The sequence below is a fragment of the Lissotriton helveticus genome, chromosome 6, assembly GCF_964261635.1.
Source record: "Lissotriton helveticus chromosome 6, aLisHel1.1, whole genome shotgun sequence".
Classification (NCBI taxonomy): Eukaryota; Metazoa; Chordata; class Amphibia; order Caudata; family Salamandridae; genus Lissotriton; species Lissotriton helveticus.
In genome coordinates this window covers 252,633,559-252,658,102 of record NC_136067.1, presented here as the reverse complement: position 1 = coordinate 252,658,102, position 24,544 = coordinate 252,633,559, and the positions used below count along the sequence as shown (strand labels likewise).

General features: G+C 41.4%; 1 protein-coding gene across 1 annotated transcript in view; it reads left to right on the top strand.

Moving 5' to 3' along the window:
- LOC144762482 (protein eva-1 homolog C-like) overlaps nt 1-24,544 on the top strand; it is an 811,149-nt gene that overhangs the window by 386,212 nt on the left and 400,393 nt on the right. Inside the window, exon 5 of the mRNA XM_078647696.1 lies at nt 15,502-15,645. Within this exon, the coding sequence (XP_078503822.1) occupies nt 15,502-15,645 (144 nt within the window). The remainder of the gene's footprint in view (nt 1-15,501; nt 15,646-24,544) is intronic.

Genomic DNA, 24,544 nt, shown 5'->3' with positions numbered 1-24,544 from the left:
TCGTCATCGCGGCCGTGGGCGGGGTTTATTTTTGTTTGTCCCCGTTCCCGCCCCCTTCCCGTTGTCCTAAAGCAGCGCTTTATAACGTCTGTAGCTGCGTTTCATGTAGAGCACGTAGTCATTCTCTCCTCCATCACCCTTTCTTTACATCTTTAATCCCTGCCCTTCTCCTCCATTACCTTCCCCCCTCCTTCATTACGCACAACCCGCCTGCCTTTTCTGTACCCTCCCACTCCACGCAGTGTAGACATCGACTGCTTTAATTAGTGACCGCTTGTTTGAAGTTGTGCAACTCGGAAAGTGCTCATATGCAACCTTCAGGAACTTCATTATTATTATTCGTAACCGTGCATTCAAACGGAACAGTTGAGCACTTTATTCAGACTCTTTCAGAGTGTCCCCATAACCACAGCGATGGGCACATTCCTATCAGTGGCTGGATGCGCTGCAGCTTCTGCCTTGTAAAGCCAAGGTTCAACTCTCCTGAAGTGGGCACGGCTGCTGTGCAGCCGTATTCCACAACACCGGAGAGCGGGCGCTGAGGCCAGCAGGTAGGAGGCTACAGAAAAGCACGGGGAGAGGCTGTTGTGAATGCATGCTGGTTTGCTTTCACACTTTGACATTCTCTGTTACTGTAGATCAGGCATTTGAAAAAACACAAACCATGTATCATCTGCTGGTTACTCCGAACATTTGCAATGAGTGCACATTGAGAAAGTAATGAAGCAACTTCTCATTTAAAAAGAATGATAGTTTATCTGTGCTCCCCACCTTTAAAAATACACAATATCAAATCACACGAGCGACTCCTCTGGGGGAATCTTTTGACAAGTGGAACCTGCTGGGTGTCTCAACAGTGAGATACGAGGGGAGGGAGGATAAGACCATTTACAGGAAGACTACAACTTAGCCCCCGCCTAGGCGTTCCACTATCTACGACTCCGTCACGCCCTACAGGCAACCCTCCCGAAAGGGGTCCCTCTTCCAGAGTCATCCCCGCTCGAAAACCGATTATTGGAAGAGTACATCACCAAAAGGCGACCTCACTAACATCTAAAAAACAAATAAATCATGCACCAGATACTTTAACACACTTAAAAGTGAAATGGGAAAAATACATCTCTGATTTGCAAGATGATGAGTGGCAGGAGGCAATGGCCTCCCCCTGGGAGGTTGCGATCATAGCCCGGTTTCCATATAATATGGGCTTGCCCCAAAATTCAAGAATACCGGTCGAAAATAATTCAATGTTTAAATGAAGTGTACAGGAGTGAGTTGCTAAGTTCGGCAAAATTGTGTCTCCTAAATGTGTGGGAGGCAACGGATTTGGGAAGTGGAGACCAAATAGGGGTGACTCTAGCACTGATTATCGCCAAAAGAAATATAGTACATGCTTGGGTTTCTGATGTGACTTCCTCCCTGGGAGACAGGAAGAGGGATATGGAATGGTGTATGGTGGCGGAGAAGGCGGTGTATACCAGTAGATGTTGCCCCCCACAAATGGAGGAAGGTCTGGAGTAAATGGAATGACTTTAGCGGCAACCCATGTACGGCGCCAGAGCTTCAGAGGAGGGTGGAGGAAATGCAGGAGAGATAGATTGAGGATGGAGTGATGGAGGAACAACTTGCCAGTAGGACTGTAAGAAGTGTCAAGAATATTAAAGCTATAATCAGGAGAAAGGATGGTATACTCATTTGTGGTGAATGTATCTGCTTGTTGGTTCTTGAAATAAAAAGATTTATATAAAAAATTATAAAATACACAATATCACTTGCTTCATATGCAGCTGTTTCATAAGAAGGTCAGTTTTATTCTTGAACAACATTTATCTTTAGTACTCTAATTTACTGTCTCCTGATTTTAATCGTTTTAGACAAATGCTTAAAAAGGCCTTCTAGGTCTGTGATGGTTTCAAAATAACACGCGCTCAATAACACTTTATATGGAGACACTGAGAGAGCGCTTGATGTAGCATGATGAGAAAAGGATATTACAGGAATGATACACCAAAATGACCCTTTTGCGGAAAGTCACCCAGCAGGGAAAGAGAAAAGCACATATAGTAAATTTGTGTAATTGAAGCAAGTGGGTGAGCCGTGTCGTTGTGACCGGGCGCTGCATCCCCTGTACAATGTGTGACGCACCTAAAAAGTATATTCTGAGAAGTGCATCCTGGTGTAAGTACAGCAGCTCTAATGAGAACTGTCCCGCAGGAGTTAGGGTGAAGGCCTAGAATAATTTCTCCTTTTAGCATCGGCGCCTAGAGACAAATCAGTTTGTATAGCGCCATCAGAGTAAATATAAAGATTAATTAACTAACTGTGCTCATCTACAAACATGTTATGATTTACGATTTTAATACCATGAAACCTTTAACCAAGTTTCTATCTTATAACTAATTTAGGCATTAAAATGTAGACTTCTTGTTTTATTATGAACAATATTTCAATGTAAAGGTGAAAGCTCTGTTGTCGGACTGTCCACTACCACACTGAAGGGTTCAACATCGGATCCCGCTAGAACGAACAAGGCAACGTGCCAACATACAGCAAGCCCCATAAATGGCTCACGCTGAGCAGATTTTGCAAATGTGTGTTATATAAACGATAATCAGTTACTTGATGGACTCAGAAGTAATGTTTCATTCACAGGCAGGGTGGAAAAATAAGATTAAATGACATTTAGTGTAATTTAAAAAAATGTTAACCTCGGACAGCCAGTTAGTGATATTACGCAGAGTGAGTGTGTAGAGTGTGAGTGCAGAGTGAGTGTGCAGAGTGAGTGTGCAGAGTGCAGAGTGAGTGGGTAGAGTGTGAGTGCAGAGTGAGTGTGCAGAGTGAGTGTGCAGAGTGCAGAGTGAGTGGGTAGAGTGAGTGTGCAGAGTAGTGAGTGCAGAGTGCAGAGTGAGTGTGCACAGTAGTGAGTGCACAGTAGTGAGTGCACAGTAGTGAGTGCACAGTGCAAAGTGAGTGTGCAGAGTAGTGAGTGTGCAGAGTGTGAGTGCAGAGTAGAGAGTGCAGAGTAGAGAGTGGAGAGTGGAGAGTGGAGAGTGCAGAGTGGAGAGTGCAGAGTGCAGAGTGGAGAGTGCAGAGTGGAGAGTGGAGAGTGCAGAGTGCAGAGTGGAGAGTGGAGAGTGACTAGGGAGTGTAGAGTGACTAGGGAGTGCAGAGTGACTAGGGAGTGCAGAGTGACTAGGGAGTGCAGAGTGACTAGGGAGTGCAGAGTGACTGGGGAGTGACTAGGGAGTGCAGAGTGACTAGGGAGTGGCTAGGGAGTTCAGAGTGACTGCAGAGTGGCTAGGGAGTGCAGCGTGACTGCAGAGTGCTAGGGAGTGCAGAGTGACTGCAGAGTGCTAGGGAGTGCAGAGTGACTGCAGAGTGCTAGGGAGTGCAGAGTGACTGCAGAGTGCTAGGGAGTGCAGAGTGACTGCAGAGTGCTAGGGAGTGCAGAGTGACTAGGGAGTGCAGAGTGCTAGGGAGTGCTAGGGAGTGGAGAGTGACTGCAGAGTGCTAGGGAGTGCAGAGTGCTAGGGAGTGCAGAGTGCTAGGGAGTGCAGAGTGACTGCAGAGTGCTAGGGAGTGCTAGGGAGTGCAGAGTGCTAGGGAGTGCTAGGGAGTGCAGACTGACTAGGGAGTGCTAGGGAGTGCAGAGTGACTAGGGAGTGCAGAGTGACTAGGGAGTGCTAGGGAGTGGAGAGTGACTGCACAGTGCTAGGGAGTGCAGAGTGCTAGGGAGTGCTAGGGAGTGCAGAGTGACTGCAGAGTGCTAGGGAGTGCTAGGGACTGCAGAGTGACTGCTAGGGAGTGCTAGGAAGTGCAGAATGCTAGGGAGTGCTAGGGAGTGCAGAGGTGCTAGGGAGTGCAGAGTGACTAGGGAGTGCTAGGGAGTGCAGAGTGACTAGGGACTGCTAGGAAGTGCAAGGGAGTGCAGAGTGCAAGGGAGTGCAGAGTGCAAGGGAGTGCAGAGTGCAAGGGAGTGCGAGGGAGTACCTAGGGAGTGCAGAGTACCTAGGGAGTGCAGAGTGACTAGGGAGTGCTAGGGAGTGCAGAGTGCAAGGGAGTGCAGAGTGACTTGGGAGGGCTAGGGAGTGCTAGGGAGTGAAGAGTGATTAGGGAGTGCTATGGAGTGCTAGTGACTGCAGAGATTAAGCTAATGGCAATGTAAATGACAATGCCATTTATTTATCTGTTTTCAAAACCAACACATAAATACAAATTTTGTCATTTACAATGCCAATAGCTCTAACTTTTCCAAAGGCGAAACCATTGCATTGTAAATGCTTGTTTTAATAGCTAACAAATGTTCACTTATAAAGGAAGAAAAGAAGAAGTCTTGCTTATCTCCTGCTCTTTCACTCACAGCGCTTGGAAGAAGTTAAGTTGTCTGTTATGTGCCATACAAAGTAAACATTGTATTCAATTTGCATTTATATAGCATTTCTTGCCCCTGATGTGGTGCTGAAGCGCTTGCAGATGGTTAGGGTGCTCTTCTGCTGTGGTACCATGGATGCATAGTGTTGTGGTCATGCATTATGACTAGAAGCGTGTTCTTCTCTTGTTTGTGTCACTCTGTCTGTGCATAAGTTGGAGGCAAAAAGGAATAAAGGAAGTCATACAGGGGGACATGCAGGCAGTCACATAACTTCGGGGTTTGTTGTAAAAGAGTGCAAAAATTATTATTAATGCACTCCCAAACATTGCAATTAATGTCACTGTTAGTTTGAGCCAGTTTAAAGGGGCTATCTGGTGAATTATGTCACATTAGGCCTCAAAACACAAGCAGATATCATCAAACAAAGGAACATTCTGGAATGCTTACTGCTGGTGATTGTTAGTGATGCAGGACTAGGTGAAGATAATGTTTGTCTAATAAAAGAGAGGGACCCAACAAACAAAGGGGGTAGGGTACCAAAAGACAACTGTCAGTAAATGAAATCCCCCTTGGACACTTTCAATCCTAAGCATTCACTCAACACACTAACTCTAATCAAAGAACCTTATTTCTCACATGCGATAAACAAAGAGGAAATGTAAAAATTATATAAAAATGTATACAATTTATTCAAGGCAAAAGATTAAAAACAATGCAGGCTTGTAAAGAACACATGATCCAAACCCATCATAGACATATTAAAAACAATAAAAAACACATTAATATCAGCCTAGACACAGTATGGGAACAGGTTGTTTCCCATGCCCAGTTTTTGGAATTATGAGTAATGTGATGTTTATCACCTAGTAATAAGTAGGTTCAATAAAGTTTGCACCATCCGTTAAACTTCAGCAAATAAACCTGCTGGAATTTAACAGGGTAAGAAGGACTGGTATTTTGCCGGACAGGCAGATTTTGGTGCAATAAGCGACAAAATGTGTATGTTAGCCCTCAAAAATTCGGAATAAATAATACTTTTTCAATCTCAATAAATTCAGAACACCTTTGTGTCAGATTGTATCAGTGCGATAACCATCCTGTCCGACACAGGCAGTCCGTAATCAGCGCTAGATGCTGATGATATGGACGTAAATGCCCAAAACGGATCCCTCACGCCTTTTGGGCCAAGTTTTCTATTTTATCCATGACACTTCTCACCATATAATATGACACAGTTAAATAATAAGGTCAGCCGGCCTCCACTCGATGTTGAGTTGGATTTCAGGTGATCCTGACAACGCTGACTCACTTTTCTGATCACGTCTTTCCCATTTGGATATTCTAGACTGAGAAGTTGTGGATGCTAGACGGGAGCACTGGGTTTCAAAGCCTGGCACTATGGTGTCTTACCTTTTTTTCCCCCAATTACAGCCTGAGTGACTGTTGCGCCGCCATTTTATCCCTCCTGTGCTGCCCTGGGGATGCATTTGAAAAGACATTCTTCACCCATATCCTTCCATCCATATTACCAAGCAGCACATCCTATTGTTAGCGTCTGATATTTTTACACAGACTTTTTATATTTCCTTTATGTTTTTCCTCTGGCATAAGCAGCCATCATCTGTAACCTTTTAACTTACTTCAAAGCTAAACTTGAATATAAAGTTAGCAAGTAACTAACACGTATATTTTTCGGGGAATTTTGGTGCTGAAAAAACCTGTTTTTTTTATTGTTTCCCAACTCAATGGTACTCATTTATCGACTTCAGAAGGATGAAAAATTGAGGGTCCCAACAGGATTTGAACTTGTGGCCATGAAAACAAACACAGGCTTCGTGGAGAGGATGTATTAGTCCACTAAGCCATCAGACAGGGCAGTCAGAGCCAGGCTAGCCTTCTGCTCTATTCGACACCCAATAGTACCAGGTGATGAAGTGCATGTCTGTGCAGGCTTTCAGTACAAGGCCACAACAAAACCCTCCCTTTGACCTAGAGGGTCCTGTGGTTAAACCACTCTGACACCCTCTCATTTAGTCCAGCCCACAAGCAGCTGACCTCAATTCTGGGTCACTGAACTTAAAGCACATTCATTACTGGCTGCTTGAAGCTGACAAGCGGTATTAATTGAACAAAGACTAACCTTGCCCCTTTCTCACTTGTTTCAACTAAAATGCTCTGCTTGCAGACAATACCGGTAAAGGAAGTGCATGCACGCCGGTGGGTGGCCCCACTGCTTTTTGACTTGGCCCTTTTAAAACTCTCTTTGGATCAGTATTCAATCTTTCCTTTGGGAGCTTTCTCAGCCTATCACAACCACTCTCCTGCCACACAATAAGCACATGCCACAAACCTGCTCTGTTTGTACCTTTTAGATACTACCCTTGAGTGTGGTGGATACTTTGTGAAAAATTCCTCTTCATTGTATTAAAGCAAGATTTCCCTTTTTGTGAAGGGAAATTCCTCCCACCCATAGTTTAGTTAAAACATTTTAGGACGTGGAGTTTTTTTGAGTAATGATCATTTTGGGTTTTTGAGCCATTGTTATAGTAATATATCTGAAATGTGATTTTATATTTCAATCAAACTCAAACAATAAAAAGTATACTGTCAAATCCAGTAGTACCTAGTTTTAGGCCTGAATGAGAACCTAAGGTGGCACGGATGCTAAATATTATCTGCCATATTCGATATGGCAGACCACTTGATCCTTTTCAAGTGCTAAACCCAATATTCTGCTTTGAATTGGCACAAATCCTTTCGATAGGACATATCCTACACCGCCATCATATCAATGTATCCATTTGGATGTACTCCTCTTAGTTGTGGGGGCTCGTGCAGCTCAGCGTTCCGCTAATCAATTCGTTTATTTAAATTTTTAGTTTACAATGGCGCCAATTTTACTTGGACGACTAACTCTCAACACGTTTGTCTGAGGATAAATCCTCCAATTGGATTTCAACTCGTTTCCAGTTGGAGGATGCGAGTCGGAAAATGCAATTCCATCTTTACTTTTTTCCAGTTGAAAATATTTTTCAAAATCTCAATTTTGTATGTGTTAGTAACCAAGCTGCTGTTCTGAGCATAAAAAGTAGAAGATGGGATAATGAATGCCTCGCATACCAGTCTAGGGGCCAGATGTAGGTGGCCCATTACCGGTCGGTAAACCCGAAATTCGGTAAATTTCAGGTTTACCGACCGGTATTGAGCCATTTGGTATGTAGGGGAGGATTCGGTAAATAACGAATCGGTATTTACCGATTCGGTATTTACCGAATCATCATTTACCGATTCGGTATTTACCGAATCGGTAAATGACATGTAGGAAGCACTTTAAAGAGTGCTCCTGTGCTTTAAGGATTTGTTATTTACCACCAACTATTAGCTGGTGGTAAATAACGAATACCTTTGAAAATGCAAATTTGTGCATTTTCAACTGTGCTATGCGACAGACATACATGCCCTTACGGCATGTATGTTTGCCACATGTGCACACAAGCACTATTCAGGGGTGCAACAGGGTATCAAAGTGCCACCCTGCCACCCTTCACCCTTTCCCTATTTTATCGAATCGGTATTTACCGATTCAGTAATTGACATTCATTCCTATGGGCCTCCAGGCCCATAGGAATGAATGTCAATTACCGAATCGGTAAATACCGATTCGGTAAATACCGAGTCTTAACAATTCGTTAATTTTTACCGAATAATTACCTACATAGGATTTACCGATTCTAAAATACCGAATCGGTATACTTCGGTATTTTAGAATCGGTAAATCCTATTTACCTACATCTAGCCCTAGATTAGCTACAAGCAGCAAAAATATTGTTAAACGCAAATAACACGCTCTTTCCTTGCTCGATGAGAGTGTTTGAATATTTTTCAACTCAAATTTGCACACCTAAGCAGTCTTTTTGCATGAAGCAATGGTGCACAAAATGTACATGAAAATACTTAGGGAAGAACTGTGAATACCCACAAAGGTACAACTTTGTGAGTGTTCAGTACCTTGCAAATGGACGCCCATCCCACCCTGGAACATATATTTTTATATTGCTACATCTCTACTACATTGAAAATCCACTGTATTTATCGATTTTCTACATCGAATATGCTGGTTTAAGATTTAGAAAACCTCATTCTTCCTTTGGTCACTCACATTGTACCTAATTGTGCAAAAGTGTGTGTAAACGTGTCACATAATCTTCTAGTGCCTTCATCTGCTTGATTGGATTGCTGAGAAACAGACCAAACATCTTTAGAAAACACACTAAAAAAAGCTTTATGCCCATAAGACTTAGCCTAGTGACATATTTGTCCATGCAAATCTTCTCACTGGAACATGTAATTTATTGATGGAGTTGACTCGAATGACTCTCCTGCACCATGTGAACATGAATGAATGTTAAATATATACCAAGTCCTGATCAATGCCGCGGATCGATAGATGCCACAACAGCGAGAGGTAGAAACATGTTGGCATGTCACCAGGGAACAGCATTGTATGGAGTCCCTGTGCATTTTGATTTTAATTATGCATTAGGGAGGTACTAATAAAGAGTAAAGACTTAAACACCTTCTACACATTTTTAACTCTTATTGGTCCCATGATCAGCGTAATCAACTTTCCTTCTGTACACAAGGCTTTTTCCTCTTAAAGAGTTCCCAGGGAGGCATTTGTTAATAAAACTTGCCTGTCACAGTGAGGAGGGGCCTGGTGATGAAGCACGCCACTTTAACGGGTGAAGGCCTTCTTAGGTTTTTTTTGTTGTGAAATCCGCATACGAATTATCACAATTGTTGCACCCGTGATAGTATTTTTTTAAAAACAAATGTTATTAAGTTTTGCATAACATTTCTAGATACCATTGATGTTACGGATTTGCCACTTAACAGGAGTCTCAGTTGACAAGTTCGCTTTTACATTTAATACAAATAAAATAGCTTTGCTATGGGTTAAGTCTCCCCTTCCTCCCCTGCAATCTAAAAGCAATATACTAGTCCGTTTTCCTTTTTGCACCCATGATAGTATGATGTGGTTACCTAACTGAATACTGTAAATCTTAACTTATTTTTATTTATTTTTTATTTATTTTTTTTATAAAGTTTTATATAGCCCGAACCAGTATTAATATACACCAGTCTCGTACAATCTTCACAGGATAGAGTGTCCACCTTGCTCCATTTCATTGTAGACAGTGTTTTCCATCCTAAACTTTTTTGTGAAAGCCAATTGCATTCCTGATGTTGTAGTCCCATTTTGCGTCCATTGAACTAATTAGAATAACACTCCTGAAATCCGTGATTAGTAGGTGAAAAGTTCAGGACCACAGTGTCCTTAATGACCAGGAGTGAGGTAGTCACCCCCCTAGCTGAGATCCTGTGATATATTCACATACGGCCTCTCAAGTTGCATTTTGCATGTATTGAAGAACAGAAGCATTTCTGCAAGAAATGTGCGTGTAGTAAAGTCCCACTATATATGCACATGATTCGCTTGAACAGTAAAGGCGAAGAGGAGGATGAATTGAAACAAAGAGTAAGAAAGGCCCTACATTAATACGACAAACACAAATCATATATTAAGCAGCACAACAAAAAATAAATACTTGCAATATAGACTTACATCCTTCCAAAACAGGACACAGCTAAAATCATATTCTCATAGTTTGCATCCACTGCTGCGAAGCTGTGCTCAAAACTACCTCCACATTCTACTTTGCAAGTAAAATGCTGCTAAACTGCGCTATTCGAGGCCTGAAGCGCTATCTATGAGTCTCACTTTCAACAACTACGCTCAGCTCTAATAAATGACACTGCAAACAACACCTTTTCCTCATCCGTGCACTGGACAATAGGGTTACTACCTACTGACCAGTTGGAGAGTGCTTTGAGGCCTTGACAAGAGCTAGGAAAGCGCTATAGAAATGCCACAATACATTGCTAACTTCCCTCTACGATTCTGTTCCTGCTAACAGTGACATGATGTTTTTTTCTTGAATTAACTCTTTCGCTCCGTCACCTAATGTGAATTTGCAAACAAATTAATAAGTGCCGTGTAGTATACTATTAATAATACGTGGAGTCTTTTCTGGTGAAATAAATAGTGTCAGACAACATTATGGGAACTGAGGTCATCTTTTCATTCGTGGACTTTCTTTGGAGCCACAATTCTGATCTCCCCCCCCAACATGGCAGGACATTTTTAGTGCATTTTTATTTATTTAGTGCATTTTTATAAAGCGCGGACATTACCTAAAGGTGTCAGAGCGCTGTACAATAGAACCAGTTACGTTACAAGAGAAAAGTGTTACATACAGAACGTTACAAAGATATACATGAGACTTAAAATGAAGGGTACTCAAACACAAAATCCAACACTGCATCCAGGGTGAGGAATGTACAGGAAAAAATACAACGTTATAATGAAGAGCAAACTTCCTAGAGGGGCCTGAGAATGAAAGTATTAGTTCTGAAAGTGTCTTTGAAAGAGGAATGTGCTCTGCTAGGGCCGCCCGGGGCGGGTTGTTCATAGTTCAATGAGCCCGCATTGAGGTCACGGCGCTGACGAAGCAGAGCGTACGTACGTACACGTAACCGAACGCAACGTCAATGGGATCCTTTTGTGAACCGAGCCCAACGGGGCAGGCAGGAACCTTAGAAAGCACGCATAGCATTTGATATTGGCCCGGGGAGCTGATGCTGCCCTCTTTACCTCGGTTGATACCACGGACAAGCCTCCTTGAAAGGGCGGCCTGTCACGTCCAATAGGGAATGGGGCCGGCATGATTTATGGCCGAGCCTGATAGTCATCCATCATCCAGCTGCCTGACAGATGTGTGGATGACACCTTCCACACACAGAAGGAAATAATACAGGCTTCAGACTAGGACATGTCGGGACTCAAAAGAGTGAGGGCCCCTTTTTTTATCGCAGTCTTTGAAGTAAGGCTGTTCTTTTCTTTCGAGAAAGATCCAGAAGGAATCCATATGTAATATGACCATAGATACTTTGTATACATAAAACGAGGTTTACTTAATAAAATAATTTGACACTTCATCAGACTTCAGAATTGTTTTATTGATCTGAATTTTGAGTTACAGTAAAAAAAAAATTAACACGGTAATAAGCACGCATGTTTGTAAAGTGCACACTCACCCCTTGTGGGACTTTTGCCCCACAAAACATTTTTTTTATTGCTTTTCAATTTAATGGTGATCATTTTCTCGACTAGAAAAGGGTGAAAGGATGAGTGGACTCACTGTTTCAAACCTGTGACAGGGAAGTTAAACACAAATTTATATGGTGGATGCTTCTGTTCGCTGAGTCATCAAACGCAGTTAATGTAAGGTGCTTCCTCAAATATTGGTTGAATGACATGATGCCAACAGAAAAATAAAACGTATAATGTCTTCAATGTAAGGTGCTTCTTCAAATATTGGTTGAGTGACATGATACCAACAGAAAAATAAAACTATTATAATGTCTTCAAATCAATCCCTTTAGTATCCTCTTTATTCAAATGTGATAATAATCGTCTCTGTGAGATGCCAGTGAAATGTTTCTGACAGGAAGTGAAGTACTAGCAGAAAGGGGCCTGATGGGCGGAGCAGGAGACTATCGTTTGCGGGTCTTGGAAGTTTATTGTCCAATGTTAGGAAAAACGGATCAAATCCTTTCTCTTGCAGACAGCTTTTTGGGGCAGTAATGTCTCCTGCATGGAGTTCCTCTTCCGTGGACCTAGATAGATTTCATCTGGTGTCCTGACTTTTTGACAACGCATCACATTAATCTAGTGTGTGCACAAAGGCTCTTGACATGAGTAAGATACTCAACCTGGAGGGCATACTAAGCGCACCTTCATTGACAGACAGTAGAGTACAGTCCTTGTCCTGGGTTTACCAGTGCTTAATTTGAGCTGGTGGTTTCTGGTGCTTGGCACTGGCACTGAATAGCCAACACCGCCATTTATGGCAGTCTGCCACTTGGTGGCGCTGTTTGTTTTATGTAGAGATGAGCACAACAACAGTTGTTTTATTAAACCAATATACATTCAAAATGAATAAACCTGCCCCCCAAGCCACTTTTGGCCTGGAATAGACTGAAGAGCCACACTCATAGGAGTGTGATGTTAGTAGGTGTGTTTGTACTGTCTCCGGCAGTGCTGGCTGAGGCAATGGGTGGTGCAAGCTACAGTGGCCCTGTGACGATGGCCCAGCACATATTCCTTTACAGATTAAGCAAAGAGAGCAATGGCGGCTCCGTTTTTCTTTTTTGCAGATCTATATAGCTCAAACTCGACCCAAAGGTATTGGAGCGCTTTACATGCGCACCAGTTAAGTTTCACAAGGATGCTGAGCCGACGCCGAGGCTCGAACCTGGTTCCCCAGCTCCAAAGGCGGTAACTCCAGCATTGAAGCTACATCCTCTCTGCACAGTATTTTGTGAATCCATAGTTTTGACCAGCCTTTTTTTTGTGTTGCTAGCGGTGCTAGAGTGGAGGCCTAGTAGCCCACTAATGAGCTCACCTGTCTACAGCTGTATAACAGTGTGACATTTTCTGTTTCGTTAGAAGCCATGAAATCCTCTGAAGATGTACGAATATTCTGAGCACACTATGCCCCTTGGCTTCTACACCCCCTCTGGTAAAAAACATACTTCTCACCCCCAGATCATGCTATAGCTGAAAGGATTGACACAGTTCCACAAATTTAGGCACAAGGCTTAGGTAGAGTCCCTTTCAGGGTCATCATTTGTCAATGAGAAAGAAAACTGGATATACACCACATACCACCTTTGGGCCCCCTCCCCTTCAATCAGGAAGCACTGTGAGGCACTGACGTCAGGTCACCAGAACGCCAGTGATAGTAGAAGTGAAAACAATAGCCCTTTAAGACCCTTTCAAGTTGTCAGAGGAAGTGACATCACATGACACTGGATCCTGATGATGTCATTCATACTGTAACATGACTTTCGACTTGCACCATAAAAAGAACATTTTTAGCCATTTATTGTAATTTTCCTTGAGGTAGTTTTCTTAGCACTCCAGAAAGCTATCTGACATCTTTGCTACAGTATTCTATACATATTTATAAAGTACATACGTGCCCCGATGTGGCGCAGAAGCTCTTCACAGACAAGTAGCATGTTATTTTATGTGAGCACTGTACTAGTGATTGTAAAGTATAAGGGTGACATTTGATCATGCTATTTTAATGCAGCGTCCTGCATTTTGCATCACATGCAAATTAATTGTGCTGTTCATTATATATATAGGTAACACTGTAGTGTGTTCTGAGTTATAGGGAATGCTGTATAAAATCAGGGACATTTTCTCAAGGCAGATTGTACTGTTGTGATATTGCTTGCCCTCTAGATGTAGCGCTATTTGTGAACAATTCTTCATGTCGCTAGTTATGAGACTTTGCAAATATCATGCAGTTTAAACACATTTTTTATTATGTCTTCTTTGAAGTTCTCCCTTTTTTTGGTTCCATTCTTTCACGCTATGAAGGAAAAAGCATAGTTTGAAAAAACAATCGTATAATAAACAGACAGATGGCATTTTGGACAGAGGGACTGTATAAAATGTTTTTTATGCACTTTCTTTAGCCCATATCAACTGAGGATTGGTGGATGAGAGGAAAACATCCAAGAATTGTTTTACATCATTTAATAGATTTGTAAACCTTTTAAACAAACAAGTCATTAAAAAGTGAACGAAGTGCAAATCATCTGCTAGTTCAAATCATGTACATGTTACAGTCTTGTTTGTACTCTTTACATTACATCTTACTTCCTACTGTGGTGCAGCTTTGTACTTAACTTTAGAAAGCTGAGGACATATACAGGGTATTTGGATAAAGTAGTAAGTATAACTATTGTTTCTAGTTTGTAGTGAATGGAGTGTTCTTATCACCCTTGATACCCCATTTTCACTTACTTTCATTTTCACAATGTGTAAAATGTTCTGAATTGCAGAGTGGAGTAATGATTGACTTTCAGGAAGTGGTAGGAGAAGAATAGGGGTTGCAAGCGTAATCCCAAGGGCAACTGCTGCTCCATCATTTCAATGCTTGTCTTTTTTCACACTTCTTATCTGAGAACATTCAGCCCCCAGTGAGTGAAATGCTTTATACCACCCCATCACCTTTTGTGTGTTTAATGTAACACCCTGAGTGGCCAAGGGTATTGCCAGATGTGGGTCCCTTGATTTTTGTGGCATAGGATTCAAGCTATATTTTACTTATGAGGCCTAGTGGGGCAGAAGCCGACCTGGGGTTGCTTGTGTTGCCATTTAAAGGGGGCTTCGTTTGGCAGTTAAGGACAGACAGTTCCTCAGACGAGCTGGGTCAGTATTGATTTGCATAAGGCGCAGTGGGTACAGTGGGCGAAAAACAACAGAATGGATGGATGCTCCGAAACCGGTCCCAGGATGCTTTTTTCCGGTCCAGGGAGGACCTGGCTTGGCAGTTCAGGCTGGACTGTTCACATGATGCACAGGGTCAAAACTGATTTGCATATGGCTGAGTCTAAACTGGGGTGGCGTGGTGAGCAAAAGAACAATGGATTTAAACCAGCTCTCTTGACTGGGGTGAATGTTTGATTTACTCTGCATTACGTCCGTCATCTGTGTGTCTTTTGCTTTCTCACCCAGAGTGAATGCCCGCAGCTTAAACTATTTGATTGTAGAACTTCTGCCCACAGGCTTTACGGTTGATAAAGGGCCTTTACCTCGTTGTGGGCCCTTGCGTGAAGTTTAAGCCTATATCTTGGGTTTGAGGCCTTTAACAACCTTCAAAGCTCTTGTCAGCAGGCTATAATGCTTAATTATATCATTAGCATAGACCTGTTCTTCCAAACCATGTCTCCTTTGTTCACATTTTTAAGATGAATTCTCATAAATGATATATTGTCAGTCAGTCAATAAACTTTATTCGGTTTTTGATTACAAAACCATAAAAGTTACACAGATGCGATGCATAAAAACAGTAAATTGTTAACATAATTTAAAAAAACAAACTCCGTTACCACATATATTGAGATACTTGTAAATCTCATTACTAAAGCCTCTCAAACATTTTCAGATCAGCTTTGTTCAATAGTAATGTTCCTATGCTTCTTTTCAGAGTGCCAGTCAGCCTCTGCCCTGCAGTTGATGACACAGCGCTGCCACGGCAGGAGAAGCTGCAGTGTGTTTGCCAGTACTTATGAGTTTGGAGATCCCTGCTACCCAGGAATCCACAAACACCTCAATGTCATCTACACCTGTGGTAAGTCAGACTCCTTGTACTGAGACCTAATTTGTTAACCAAGTTGAAAATGTTACAGCGTATTACAGAGTAAATGTTTATCCCTGGCTTGTTCTTACTGACTGTTTTTGGCATATGATTGGGCCACTGAAATTATGTGGCATGGTGGACCTGATTATTCGGCAGGGTGACTAAATTATGAGTAAAAAAAGACAAACTATGCAGCATAATGCGGCACATTTTATGATATTATTTCTTCATGAATTTGTAATTTTTACACTTGTTAACACTTTCAGGGCAAATGTTTCACCTCTTTAGCTCTAGTATAGCACACAAATACAGCAATAAGCAACTGAGAGGTGACCAGTGAACCTTTACGCAAGGCCTTTCATTGTGCAGCAACGGTAACTAGTCATAATATCGAATTAAAAATATCGAATGGACTAAATATCACGTTTTTAATACCGAGTGGACAGGATATCGACTTGCAAAAATATAGTGGTTAAGAATATCTACATGCACGTGAGAAATATCGATTTAAATAATATCGAAGTTAGTAATATCGATTGTCAAAATATCGTTGTTAATAATATCACTTTTTTGTGTGTTTTGTATGTTAGTATTTGTGTTAAAAGTATGTATATATTTTGTAACGTGTGTTTTGATTTTATTTTAAAGTAATGAATTTTATGTTAATTAATTTCTGCGTAATTTAATTCTGTAGCGGGTTGTGGGTTTATAGGGGAATAGGGTGGGAAGTAATTTAATTATAATATATTTTTTAAGAATTATTTAGAAATAATTAATTATATGTTAATTACTTTTTGTGTAATTTAATTCTGTAGCGGGTTGCGGGTTTACAGGGGAATAGGGTGGAGAGTAATTTAATTGAAAGGTATTAATTATTTTATTAATTATTAATTCAGTATTTAATCATTTATATTGGTTATTAAGTTAATTCATATATTATTAATTAATTTTAAATTGGCCAATAACAATGAATAATTAATTAGTAATTATGTTAATCGTGTTATTTTTTATTAATTAGATATTAGTTCTGAATAATTAATTTGTAAATATGTTAATTGTGTACTTTTTTATGAGCGGGTTGACGGTTGATAAGGGAGTAGGGTGGGAAGTAATTTAATTTTAATGTAGTTTTTATTATTTTGTATTTAATATTTATTAAAAGTTATTTTATAGAGTGGATAGAGTGAATTAATTTAGATTTTATGGTTCTTCATTTTATTGTTATTTGTTATTAGTTAATTAAATATGTTAATTTATTAATATTTTACAATTTTGTAAGTGAGGTTTATTGGGGAAAATGGTGGGAGGTAAATTAATTTTGAAAAATTCCCACCCGCTACCCACACTTTCCCTACTGTTGCATTCGCTGGAGTGGGAATATTAATTTTTACCCTCCCGCTATTTAACACTTTCCCTACTGTTTCACTCTTTGGACTGGGAATAGTAATTGTTACCCCTACACTATCCAACACTTTCCCTACTATTGCACTCACTGGAGTGGGAATAGTAATTTTTACTCTCCCGCTATCCAACACTTTCCCTACTGTTGCACTCCCTGGAGTGGGAATAGTAATTTTTACCCACCCGCTATCCAACACTTTCCCTACTGATGCACTTGCTGGAGTGAGAATAATAATTTTTACCCTCCCTCTATCCAACACTTTCCCTACTGTTGCACTTGCTGGAGTGGGAATAGTAATTTCTACACACCTGCTATCCAACACTTCCCCTATTGTTGCACTCGCTGGAGTGGGAATAGTAATTTTTGCCCACCCGCTTTCCAACATTTTTCCTACTGTTCCACTCTATGGAGTGGGAATAGTAATTTTATCCCATAGGCTATGCAACGTTTTCAGTATTGTTATATTTATTGTAGTGTAAAATATTATTTAAAAAAAAAATATTAATTTTAATATTTTAACTTATAATATATGATTTATTTTTATATTTATATTATAGGTTTATTTATATATATGTAATTATATTTAAATTATGTATTTAATATTGTATAATTAAAAAATATTAATTATTCTTTAATATTATTAAGTTACTATATATATATATATAAATATGCATGTTTTTTACATTACATTTATTATTTATTAATTTTAATATTTTTAAAATTATTGTTAAGTATGTTTTACTTAATTATATTTATTATTTCATTAATTTTATATTACTTTTAAGACATTTAAAAATGTCTATATTTTAGCAAACTATAATATTAACAACGATATTTAGGATTCGATATTTTTGTACTTACCTGTTCGTAGATAGGAAGTCGAAATTCTGTCACTCGATATTTTTACCTCGATATTGTGGTAGGTCGATATTCTTCTCAATATTCTGTCAGTGATCCTGCAGCAACACGTGTTGCTGCATTTTTAGCAACTTTTGATCCATTTGAGCTAAATACAGCATTTTTTGTTAAAATCTGCAAATTATGTAACAGATTATTAATTATGTGGCAAATGAGGGAAATCTATACTTCTAGGGAAAACACAGTGGGCGCCGAATCAAATAATTCCTGTGGCCCTACCTATAGTCTCTTTTGCATGGTAAAGTAACATGAAACAGTTAGGCACTAATTAAATCATACTGTTTTCTCTTGTTTCATGATGATGTTTGACATGCTTGCATACACCATACATGAACATAAGTTGATCTTATTCATGATTTATCCTCGCATAGTCAGAAATATTATGTGAAAGCCACCTATAGTGTATATTCAAGTGCATAGTTCGTGAGGTGTTTTCTATGCTGGGGGCAGGGGAGGTGGAAGGGGTCACCCGTGGGGGGAGATGGGAGACAGGGAGAAGTGAACAGCTGAGTAGAGAGTGACATGTTGCTAGTTGGTGGGCCTATTTAGTGTGTATTGAAACAACATACTTCTTTTTTATGAACTGCAAATTTTCCATAGTGTTTCAAGAGTAATTTTTTAAACTTACATTACAGGGTGCTCAAATGGAGTGATGCAATGGACTATTTATTATAATGAGTTTGGGGCGGAGCCATGACTCACTCAAGGCGAAGTGATTCATGATTCCCCTCTCACAAAAACAGTAATATTTAGAATATTTTACTCTGGGTCTGATTCATAAAGGTAAACTTACAGAACACTCCTAACTTTTTATAAGCAGAGGCTCCACACTCGTAAAAATACTACTCGTAAATCCCATTGTGAATATCAAACAATTGTAAACTTACACAAAAGTGTAAATTTACCCTTGTGAATCAGACCCTCTGTGTATTTGCTTGTATGATTTTTGCCTTGGTAATTTTTTCATCTCTATTTATTTTAGTACATGTATTTAAGTAAAAGTGTATGTAAGGGGTTACCTTTGTGAAGCAAATGTAATCACACTCAAGAGGTATCATGACTATTAGCAGAGTTGTTTCCATGTGTAAAATAATTGTTGCATGCAATCAGTGAAGCAGAAAAAGTTATTTTTTGTCATATATCCTTTGGTGTACTGTAGTCAGACCCTCCAGGATTTCGCGATTTGCAAAATAAATGGCGAAATCGGCAGTTTTGTAAAAATGCTGCGATTTTTACAAAACTGCCCGCAAAATTTCGAAAATGTGATCCTGGGAGGTGTGCTTAGTACTGTGCCGGTAGTGAATGTGTGCACGTGCCCATTATTTGGATTCTGTTGAGCCTAAAACGTTGAATAAGTTAATTGAACTTCCTGCCCGGTGGGTGCTCAGCGCACAACTTTCTAAAATGTTGTTTTGTAATATAAGAGGCAAGACCGGTTTGTTTAATTTTCAGTACGTTTCCAACAGTAGATAACTACGTTAATGAAAGACAAGTACCTGGAGGAGGAGGGCGCGCACAGTGTGCCGTTCTCTTGCTTTCAGCTCTCTAATGAAAGCTCCTACTCTTAGTTGTGCGGGTCACAAATTGCATGTGAGCTGATGTAAACGGAGAACAACTCTTCCGGGTGACCTCAGTCTGGACACAGCGTTAGATCACATTTACATGGCAGCAATACACAAGAATGATAAAGAACAGCTTCAGTGAATCATTCCACCTGCATCCCACCAGAATAACATCCTGACAAGGCAAAGTCAGTGAACAGACTAGTGGCGCAGTGGCATGCTTACTGGAAATCCAACAATTCTAGCGCCTTAAAGAGAGAATTGTTCCATTTGGACTGTAATTGGTGATTACTTTGCAGAATACATTTTACTTACCCCTAGAAGTTGTCGTGAGCAGCCTAACGTACATAGGTCATTTATCTTAGAACCACATGTGCGTGTAGGACAGACTTACATATGCAAATGCTCATATGTATTTTGAAAGAATACTGGGTTTCCTCTCATAATTGTATATACTCTATCTGAAATTTCCATTTTGGTAAACCCGCTACTCGCCAGTGATTTGCTTACTTCAATCGGAAAGGTGTTCCCTCTTCATAGTGGGGGAGAGGACGTGGCATTAGGGCGAAAGCTTCCGATTTTGGAAATGGGAACCAAGGGGCCCATTAGGATGACGGGCGGACTTTGTCCGCCCGCCCTCCCATCGTAGAAAGGGACCGCCCGCCATAAGGGCAGGGGTCCCGTGGGAGAAATTAGGATGCGCCCGCCACAGTGGCGGGCGCATCCTGTATTTTTAACATTGCGGCGGACGGTGCTGAAAGCACCGCCCGCCGCAATACTAAGAATACATGTTGTGCATTTCAAAGCACAACGTGACAGGCACCACTGGTAAAAAATCTTTCAGAAATGTTTATTGACTGCCCACATTAAAGAAACTGCAGCCATATATGCTCAGATTTGAGGTTTTGCACAAACACGCACACCGTCATATGTCAATACTGCGCAACTCAAACACGCACTCCTTCATCTAACAATATTGATTAGCTCAGCCATTCACATCATCATATGGCAATACTGCATAACTCTAAACATGCACACCAACATAAAACAATAAAACATAAAACAATACTGTATTGTGGTTCATGCTTGTATTTACCCATGGGAATGATTCTTCTGTTTATTGTTTAGTTTTCTATATAGGGATTGTTAACTGTGAAGCTTTAGGGCGCTTTACATAGAAGCAAGAAATACAATCAGATGAACACTGGGACGGAGTCACAGGAAGGAATGTGAGCCATGGCTCAGAAGATTCCTGTTTGGGTTTGGAGAATCCTCTGAGGCTAGGTGAGGGTCCTAAATTGCTTTGGATGAACTCATGGAAACTAGACCCCACTCAGAGAGGTCTACTTAAAAAATTACATTTAGAAATACAGCTCCCTCCTACGAGGTTAGGACTGGAGCTGTGCTTCCGTAGAGCTGCAGACACTTTAAACATGCCTATTTCAAAGTGGAATACTCTGCTAAAACAGTTCCAATTTATTTCAGGCTGAAAATGAATGATTATAAGTAAAATAAAATGCCACAAAAATGCAGCAAAATTTCCTATTCCATGCCGCAATATCCTGGGAGGTCTGTGTAGTAATAAATGTTTGAATGTGTCTTTATTAGGGCAGTTGCTTTAGATAACATGTGTTAATGGCATAAAATTGTTATACATAGTTGATTACACTTCTCAATAATTTAGCTTAGGTGTACTCCATGATGCCCGTTTCCATCTGGGTTACGATTATTGGATATTATAAAAAGTCTGACACCTAATTTACAAAATCAACCTATTTTGTGCTTTCAGTGGTCCCTTTTCTTTATTACCCATTTCCATTAGAAATGCAATAATTTCAGTTAATATATCTAAACTCAACTCACTGACTTAAATTTTGTATTTACAGGAAACTAGACCCGAATTGTGTCAAATCATATTGTAATACAGTGTGAAATATCTTTTACAAAGGAAAGCCTCGTTAAATGTAACCTTTGGATTAAGCAAATGTATTTAAGTACTTTTAAGTGAAGGTGGCACAAAATAATTTTTTGAATAAATGAACAGTTGACCCAAGAAGATCCAGCGTGGCACAGTCATGCTTCTGCGTAGTGCTACATTACAGAAACAAAGTGGCTCTGTTGGATAGACAAAAATAGTTACTTAATAAGCGGTTACATAGTCGCTTACACATCATGATTCAATCATTTAAAGAAACAAGCATTTGCAGTGCAATAGGTCATGGATTTGCGAGAGTTTAAGCTATTGGGTATGTAAATGACAATGCCTTTTATTTATCTGTTTTGATAATTAACCCATAAATGAAAGACATTATCATTTACAATGCCAATGGCTCAAACTCTTGTAAATGCAAGACCTATTTCACTTCAGAGAAGCAACCGCCATTGTCCCAAGCTGCTTGGAAAGTGAAAGTGCGCATGGCGCACAAAATTTTGCGGGAAAGCATGCCATGCCTACAGTACTGCCGCGGGTCGTGGAGGGAGTTACGGTGGGGCAGGGAGGCGGGGAGGGGGAGGGGTGGGATGGAGGGTGCTAAAAACAGGCATATGGATCATTGCAGGTAAGTACAAAATTTAATGAATAAAACGAAATTCGTAGCGCGCACAGCATTGCTTTTTTCCATGCAGTGCGCTCTACGAATTTCGTTTTATTAATTAAATTGTGTACTTACCTGCAATGATCCATATGCCTGTTTTTAGCACCCTCCACCCCGCCCCTCCCCCTCCCCGCCTCCCTGCCCCACCGTAACTCCCTCCATGGCCCACGGCTGCTACAGAAGGAGAAACTCGTTAAAGAAAATAGTGCTTACAGACTAAATAACACATCCCGTGTAACAACAGAAGTAGAAGGGCCAATACTCATGAGAAGTTATATATGAAGACAAAGCGGTACTAAGGAGGTTCATAGAAGCCTATTAACGAATCAGAAGCCAGCATTTACAAAGGGCAATGACACAAGCCAATAAAAAATATGGGCGGAGAGTGGGCGGAGCTTCAATCTACAGAGAGGCAATAAGGAAATATAAGTCAGAAATAAAAACTGCACAATCCTCCTTCTACGAGGAGAAGATCAGCGCTGCTGCAAACTCCCCTAAGGAGATTTTTCGCATCGCTAAAACCCTGGTCACCATACCCCAAAAAAAAACCAATCCAGAAGATGCACCCGCCCGATGCAACAATCTTGCAGAATTTTTCCACCAAAAAATCGAACTAATTTCCCATTCCTTCCCTCTGTCCCAGAACGACACCTTTGAGTCCGACACAAGGAGTCCTCCTCCCATTTCCCGTTGCTCCCTTGCCGAGTTCCCCCCATTAGATGAAGATTCCCTGAAGGCAATCATGCCTAGAGTGACCTCGGGTTCTCCACTAGACCCCGCCCCTCCCCGATACCTTCCCCTAGTTGCCAATATCATATGCCCAGTCATCTTGGCTATTATAAATGCCTCCATTTTAGCAGGCACGGTCCCCCGTGCCTGGACGTGCGCCCAGGTAAAGGCCCTCCTGAAAAAACCCAGCCTGGATCCCTCTAACCTGGCCAACTACCGACCTATATCCCTTCTCCCCTGGTTAAGTAAGCTAACCGAGAGACACATAAACTCTGTCCTAGTACAGTACCTAGAGCTTAACAATCTGCTTCATGTATCACAAACAGGTTTCCGCCCCCGACTAGGGACGGAGACGGCCCTTCTGGCCGTAACCATAGAGGCTCGAAGACTCATGGCCAGGGCGGCTCAGCAGCTATCATCCTGTTAGACCTCAGTGCCGCCTTTGACACTGTAGATCACAAGATCGTGCTGAGCCGGCTAAAAAGTCTAGGAGTGACCCACTCTGCTCTCTCCTGGCTTCAATCATTCCTCAAAGACTGGGTCTTCCAGGTCTTCGAAGGTAATGCCTCCTACGACTGCTGGCCGCTCAGTTGTGGGGTCCCTCAGGGCTCCTCTCTGAGCCCCACAGTATTTAATACATATATGGCACCCTTAGCTGAAGTAGTTCTGCCATTCGGTGTACAAATCATAACATACGCTGACGACACCCAGTTGGTGGTATCACTGAACCACCCAGAGGGCTCATCTTGCTCCCTCGGCAGCTGCCTAGAGGCTGTAGCCGACTGGATGAAACTCTCCCACCTCAAACTAAATGGCGACAAGACTGAGCTCATGTTCTTGGGTAAACTGCCATCCCCCCTGTCTGCACATCTTTGGCCCACCTGCCTCAACCCAATGCCCGCTCCAAAACAGCATATTAAGAGCCTTGGCATATGGCTTGACAGCTCTCTGTGCTTTGGCCATCAGGCCGCTTAGCTAGCGGCTGCCTGCTTTGGCCTACTGAGGATGCTTAGGAAAGTTCTCCCCCTGCTTCCCTTTAAGGCCAGAAGGATCATGGTAAAGACCTTAATCCTTTCACGCCTCGACTACGGGAATGCTCTGTACTTGGGTGCCCCACAGGCAACCCTACAAAGTCTCCAGGTGATCCAGAACAGCGCTGCCCACCTCCTGCTCCAAATCCCCGGAGACAATCGGCTAAACCCGCCCTAAGGACGCTGCACTGGCTCCCTATCCAGGCCAGAATCCAGTTAAAATCCATGTGCCTGGCTCATAGAGCCATGTGGAAAACTGGTCCAGCCATTTCACACTCCCTGATCACGCCCTATCAACCCTCAAGAAACCTCCGGTCCAGCTCAGCCTTCCTTGCCACCGCCAGGAAAGTCGTTGTGCCAAGTAGGGTGGTCGCTCTTTCACCTTGAATGCCTCGAACCTATGGAACTCCCTGTTCCCCTCTCTACGAGGCGAACCAAACATACTGGCCTTCCGCAAGCTCCTCAAAACCCACCTATTCCGTAATGTGCCCTAATTTGATTTGTCGTCCCCAAGCAGTCCACAAGCGCTACGAGGCCTTAGGGTAGAAATGCGCTATATAAATATAATTTCATTCATTCAGAGCAGTGCATGCGCTGCCCAGGCTCGACCTGAAAAGAGTTATGAGGAACACAGGGTTACCCAATTGATACTTA